Genomic DNA, 7048 nt, shown 5'->3' on the forward strand with positions numbered 1-7048 from the left:
ACAAGAAAGCAACGATTGTGTTTAAGGACTTCTCAAGCTGAAGCCCAGTTTCAAAAACGTTCAGGGACTCCTAAAATACTGTTTCCATGTGGATGCAAGGCTGAGGAGATAAAATACCTTTGCATTCCCACAAAGCGTCATACCCATGTGGACAGGGCCTTAGAAATGATTACACTACTGTAACTTTAGCGTTACGCATTATTTACCTAACCTGGTTTTTTTTTTGTTTTTTGTAAAAAGACACAGTAATGGCCATCTGTAGCACTTCCAGTGCAATTTGAGACACTTCAGGAAGGAATTTCATATTTTTTCTACCAGAATGACTGCGTTATACAAAACTGACATCATTATTAAGGTTCATGAAATATCGTTTTGCATAAACCACCATGAAATTGTAGAATTTGAAGTTATTTTACGATAACAGCAATCCACTTTGAGTTTGACCTCTCTACAGCTCGATGATAATTCATCAGTTTGTGCAGAGTTACGGTAAAGTCTATGCTTTTAAACTGAGGTTATTCAAAAATCAATCAACAACAGATAAGATGTTGTTTGTTCTTAACTTTTCTATGGCAGCCCTCTACAAAAGCTTTGAACTATACAGTAATATTCCAGACTCCTCTTAGCCTCAGTCTGTCTTGGCTTTAATTTGATCATGAGTTCTTACAGACTAGACCTATGTTGCAGTTATTGTTCGGCTGAGTTTGCACATGTTCAGGTGTGGAGCTGCTTTTCATTTCTCTCCTTCCTGTCAGAACTGACATCATTTTGGTGCGGTAATGATCCCCGGCCAGGAAATACAGAATGGGGTCAATGCAGCTGTTGACACTCGCCAGTGGTCTTGTGATTTTGTAGGTGAAGTTGACGACGTTGAGGAATTCACAGTTAAGGTCCAGCACGCGGGCGGTGTAGTAGAGGGTCCTTGTGATGTGGAATGGGACGAAGCTGACTGCAAACACCACCAACACAACGATGATGAGCTTGATGGACTTCCGGCGTGAGCTGGCGCCCTGCTGGATGGAAGATAATCCCCGTCTTGGCCGGCACAAAGCCCGCGCCATCAGACAGTAACACACCAGGATGACAATGAACGGGATCCCAAACAGCAGCACCATGACGACAGAGCTGTAGTCCACATACTCGTTAAAGGCCTTCTGGCTCGTTGTGTCATGGCACAGAGTGTCATTGTCCCTCCTGGATGTGGTGACAAAGATGAGGTTGGGCACCAGGCACACCGTCACGGCACACCACACCAAGCAACACACCAGGTGGGCTTGACGGGACTTGACCAGAGTCAGCGCCTTGATGGGGTGGCAGATACCAACGTAACGATGCACGCTGATACAGGTGAGGAAGAGGATGCTGCAGTAGAGGTTGGCGTAGAAGAGGAAGCGGACGACTTTGCAGGCGGCCACGCCGAACGGCCAGTGACTGCGGTTGGCGTAGTAGTAGATGAGAGTGGGCAGAGAGAGAACGTACAAGAAGTCTGACAGAGCGAGGTGGAACATAAACACCATGCTCGGGTTCCACGGGCGCATCTTTAGGAACACCCATAAGGCTACGGAGTTGAGCACAAAGCCGAACACAAATACCAGGCTGTAGGACACAGGGAGCAGGATGTATTTAAACTCCTCATCAAAGCGACAGCTGGAGTTGAAGATCGACGTGTGAAGTTCTGGTTTGTTGAGTGAACTGATGCTGCTGTTGACCGAATCCATGTGGGACTTCTGAATGAGGCCTTACATCCAAGAAACCTAAACAGGAAAACATAAACAAAAATTATGTCTAGCAGGAGCTAAGATACAAATACTAATGCCAGAAACACTTTACATTGCAGTGAACAGAAGGCATTATTTCAACTAGGGATGCACGATATTATCAGCATGGTATCGGTATCGGCCGATATTAGTGATAAAGTTAAATATCGGACATCGGCCATTCCATAAAAATAACTCACCGATATAAAAGGCTTCTGTTTTAAGTTGATTTTTAATTTAAGAAACTGTCAAGTATATCTATTAATGCACTACTTCTTATGCACGTTTCACTTGTCGCTTGTAAATATGTTGAGTTTAGATTTATGAAAATTTACAAATTTGCACTGTTCAAGTGTTGTCATTGTGTTAGAGAGTAAACTTCATGAATAAATTTGACATTAAATATAATCCAAGTTGAAGTGTTACATCATTTTCAGGCCCCTTTTTGGCATCCGAGATTGTGCAGCGGCAGGGCAGCTGACTCAAGACCCGAAGGGCCTAGGTTCGATTCCCAGTCATTGCACATCTTGTGGTGTCTCTGAGCAGCACATCCTATCCTTAGTTGCTCCCCGGGCACTTTCATTAGCTGCTGCTACCTGGTGGTGGATGGATTAAATGCAGAGAGCCAATTTTGGCATTGTATGGGAACATACAATGATGACAATACATAACATATCATTATTATTATTATCTGCATTTGGTAGCAGGCCAAACTGACAAAGAACATGCAGAATAATGTAGTATTTTAATTCCACAGCAGAGAAATCTATGTAGTCTCTGTAAGTAAGTCTAGCGAATTAAAAAAAAATAGTATTGGTTCGGATATCAGCCAAAAAGCCAATATCTTGCATCCCTAATTTTATCCTCAACCTTTTCTGGTCAAAATTTTAATTTAGTATTAAATATGTTCAAGTATATACAGAATCAACTTTGCTGAAGCCCCTTATTATTTAATTAAATTTTCCATCCATCCATATCCTTATCTTTAACCGCTTCTTCCTTTTCGGATCGCGGGGGTCATTGGAGCCCATATCCAGCCATCACTGTGTGAGAGGCGGTGGACACCTTGGACAGGTCTCCAGTCCATCACAGGGACTCATAGAGACAAACGAAACAAACAACCATTCACTCTCTCACTCACACCTAGAGATAATTTAGAGTTACCAATCAGCCTAACATGCATGTTTTTGGTCTGTGGGAGGAAACCGGAGTACCTGGAGAAAACTCACGCATGCACAGAGAGAACATGCAAACTCCACCCAGAAAGCTCCCTGGCTGGGAATTGATCCAACGACCTTCTCACAGAGAGGAGGCAGCTCTACGAAACTGAGTCACCAAATTTTCATACAAGCAATTAAAAATGTATAAAAATGCATGCCTGAAGCTTTTAATTTGTTAATATTTTGTTAAAACAATGAACTAGAATGCCTTTAATGAGTATGTGGACTAGAGCTCTTTCTGCCATTTGGGATCTCATTCATTGTCATCCTGGTGTGTTACTGTCTGAGGGCGCGGACTTTGTGCCGGCCAAGACGTGGATTATCTTCCATCCAGCAGGGCGCCGTCTCACGCCAGAAGTCCATCAAGCTCATCATCATTGTGTTGGTGGTGTTTGCAGTCAGCTTCGTCCCACTCCACATCACAAGGACCCTCTACTACACCACCCGCGTGCTGGACCTTAGGTTTAGGATTATTGTCATACGCAGGTGAACACAACGTCAACAATGCAATGAAATGCTCAGGACAAGATGAACCATCTGAACTTGCCAAAAACAAGCAATAACAAAGCATGCATAAAAAATACAAAGTACATCGCCAAAAAGTGAAAAAGAAATACAGCTATAGCAGCATGGTCCTATTAGCAGAGGGGTTCTGTTAGCAACATGATCCCATTAGAATCATTAGCAGTGTGGTCTTGTTAGCAGCGAGGTCCCATTAACAGCATGATGATAATAACGACCACAAACAACGGATGATGATTGCCCTCCAGAACCGGGTCTGGGAGACACAGAACATCTAAGGTTTCCCCACAGAACTGAACTGTATAGAGTTTGATTCGTGCTGGCAGATGAAGGATCATGGAGACGGCCGCCATGGCAGGCTGGAGCCTGAGTCCGAGGCAGGAAGGGGGACGGGAAATGAACCACGATGGCACGATGGCAAGGCAGCGTTACACAAAACTCCCAAAGTGCGTTGTGGTCATACCCGTAATGCATGTGTGCAGTGCAGGTGCAAAAATGTAAAAACAAAAATAACAGGAATAAAAAAGGGTGAGTCGAAGCGCAGCTCCCATCAGTGCTGCCATACTGCGGCGCATGACGTGATCTTAACTGTGAATTCCTCAACGTCGTCAACTTCACCTACAAAATCACAAGACTGCTAGCGAGTGTCAACAGCTGCATTGACCCCATTCTGTATTTCCTGGCTGGGGATCATTACCGCACCAAAATGATGTCAGTTCTGACAGGAAGGAGAGAAATGAAAAGCAGCTCCACACCTGAACATGTGCAAACTCAGCCGAACAATAACTGCAGCAGAGGTCTAGTCTGTAAGAACTCAAATTAAAGCCAAGACAGACTGAGGCATAAAGAGGAGTCTGGAATATTAATGTATAGTTCAAAGCTTTTGAAGAGGGCTACCCTATAGAAATAAATAACATCTTATCTGTTATTAGTTAATAATGTATAAAAATTCATGCCTTAAGATTATAAATGTTAAAATCCCTGAAACCTTAACCAAGATTTTCAGCACTGACTCTATAGAAAAAATTGAAGTGAGAACATTTTTAATCTACTTTTCAGTCACGATATACAGTTAGATCACCAACAAGTCAAGAACGCACCAACTTATGGTTCAGCTGGAAGTATGTAAATGTAATGTAAATGTAAATGTAAAAAAGGAAGTATAAAAATACAAAATGCTTGTTAACATAAATATATTTTTACAAACTTGTGTTAAATTTGATCAACTGATAAACGCACTGGTTAACCAGAAATATTTGATTCTGGACTCACAAGTGATTTATTTTTGCTTTCTGGTGAAATCTCAACAAAGTGAGAATGTTTAGTTGAACTAGACATGTGCAAAACATGTTTTAGACATGTGCAAAACATGTTTTAGCTTTAAGTTTGGATATTTACCAATGGTATACATGTCTTTTAAGTGTATTTTTAATTAGAAAATGTTCACTGGAACACTTTCCTGTTCTCTATACGCTTTCACCTGATTCTTAACCTTTTGCTATAATAACTTTTATTCTAGACGATGCCTTGACTGTTGCATAAGGAAGATGTTTGGACAGCAGCCTGACCAGCTGCTTTTGAAATGTGGAGGATGTGATTTAGGCCTTCTGAGGAACTGAGTCATCTGGACTACAGTTGTTGCTCTGAAACATCTGTATTCAATCAGCATTAATGATGCCTTCATACATCCAAAGTGCCCTAAATATATCCCAATTAGACTTGCTTCTGAATTAAGTTGTTTGTTGATAACTGTCCTCTTGCCTTTTTCTACAGGCGATGGACACAGTGGACACGGGACAAAAAATCTCATTTGTCCTTTAATGCATCATTAGCTGTTAAGGAATGAAAAAAAAAAAAAAAACTGGAGAAAGATTGCCCAAATAAGTCTCTAAAAGCAGCAAAATTGACTCATTAGAGGTCCAGCAAATTTATATGATTGTTAAGTCTCAGCTCTGGAATGCTGTTTTTTTTTTATTATTCCAACTAAACCTAAAGTTTCAGCTAACTGTTCCAATTATTTCCTACAGAACATCATTTATTGTGTTTTTGACTTTACTTCCAACAGATGGAAATAAAAGTTATAACTTTATTAATGTGCCTTTGTGCCATTTTAAACTAATTTTATATTGTTTCAAAAATACAGTGTATCGTATTCACGTTCAGTTTTAAGAGGGAGCTAGAACAAAACAGGAAACATGTTGTCTGAAGACGGAAATGACAGTAATTCTTTGACTAATGCCAACACTTACGGTACAATGGCATGATTAATGGAGACTGATTTTGTTTGTGTGTTTTTGTCTAAACACCATTTTCTGAATATTTGGAACGTCACGTTTGTTTAAAAAGACTCTTCATAAACGAGCTGTGCACTTAATGTGCGTAGAAATAAAACTAACAAGAGCTGATTCTAAATCATTTAAAAATACAAGTAAAAACACAGCCACACAAATATGCAAAAGAAAAAATAGTCAAATTCATCCACTAAATCTACAGCTAACTGAAAGATCAAGAGAAAATAAGTTTTTTAAGTTATTTTTCATTTTATTGAACAAATATCCACTTTTACTCGGTTTTAACTGGTTTTCCTCCACTGTGCTCCATGTAATGTTAAAATCCAGGACGCTTTCCTCTTAACAGAAATAGAAATATGCACTAAAAGAGAACAAAACTGCACTTTAGTCCAGGTTTTGTTACTTTCCATCACATCTGGTTAGTATTAGTTAGTGTGGTTTTTAATTTGACCTGCAGTAAGCATTTAAAAACATCCATCTGGTTCTCCAAAGTTCCAGTGAGCTCCAGTTTACCAGCGGCTGTTGCTACTCACCCCAACAGATCCACACGCAGAAAACCCTCTTCTTGTGTCACTTTTCAGACTTCTACAAGCTGCTCATCTCACCTCGTGGTGTTCTGTGGCTCCTCTCAAGTCTTAAAGTTCGACTTTATGTTTGCTTTTTCGATCATTTGTTACAGAAAGTGGCGGTGGAGTCCATGGCAGCGGTGCCAAAGTCATTTGCGCACGGAGCGCAGGAGTTCAGGAGTGTGTGAGGAGTGTGTGTGCGAGGAGGAAATGTGACGTCACACAGAGTGAGCCGCCCAAAAACTCAGTGTGTCACTTTCACCCATAAAATCCAGAGTGTCTGAACACCCCTGCAAGAGTTTTATGAACTTATTTATTTAAAAGGAAAGTCACTTCCGGTCAGGTTGGAGAGTGACGGAAGCGCGTCCGGTTAATTATTGTAATGAAGTAAAGTTAGGCTGCTGTGCAAAAGTCTTGGGACTCCAATCTTTTCTTTGTTTGTTTGCTTTTGCTTACAGACTTTCTTATAAACTTTTAAAGTAATCTTGAGCACATATTTCTTTTTTCTTTATTGTAATTCTGATTTTTTTTTTCACTCACTCTTTTTCATTTTATCTTTTTGTTCACTAAACTATGTAACTATGAAAACTACCAAACTCAAGGGATGAACTAGTGTTTTGTCAACACATGATGTGGGTAAAAATAATGGATGGATGGATGGATGGATGGATGGATGGATGGATGGATGGATG

General features: G+C 40.6%; 1 protein-coding gene across 1 annotated transcript; it reads right to left on the reverse strand.

Moving 5' to 3' along the window:
- Window positions 1-624: 624 nt before the first annotated feature.
- p2ry4 (pyrimidinergic receptor P2Y4) lies at window positions 625-3397 on the reverse strand. Its single transcript, XM_037675519.1, has 3 exons — window positions 3275-3397; window positions 1650-1795; window positions 625-1317 (listed from the first exon to the last, which is right to left on the reverse strand). Exons 1-3 carry the CDS (start codon window positions 3395-3397, stop codon window positions 654-656), a joined length of 933 nt encoding a protein of 310 aa, XP_037531447.1. The 3' UTR covers window positions 625-653.
- Window positions 3398-7048: the final 3651 nt, after the last annotated feature.

This window comes from Nematolebias whitei, chromosome 4, assembly GCF_014905685.2.
Source record: "Nematolebias whitei isolate Nwh7 chromosome 4, NemWhi1, whole genome shotgun sequence".
Classification (NCBI taxonomy): domain Eukaryota; kingdom Metazoa; phylum Chordata; class Actinopteri; order Cyprinodontiformes; family Rivulidae; genus Nematolebias; species Nematolebias whitei.

Excerpts from the sequence above, each read along its gene's own strand:
- p2ry4 (XM_037675519.1), bottom strand. The coding sequence starts at position 3,397 with ATGTGGAGTGGGACGAAGCTGACTGCAAACACCACCAACACAATGATG. Across the intron at positions 1,796-3,274 it reads CACGTCTTGGCCGGCACAAA|CTCCTGCTAGACATAATTTT; the intron begins GTCCGCGCCCTC and ends TTTGTATCTTAG. Across the intron at positions 1,318-1,649 it reads ACACGTCGATCTTCAACTCC|CTGCCACCCCATCAAGGCGC; the intron begins AGCTGTCGCTTT and ends TTACGTTGGTAT.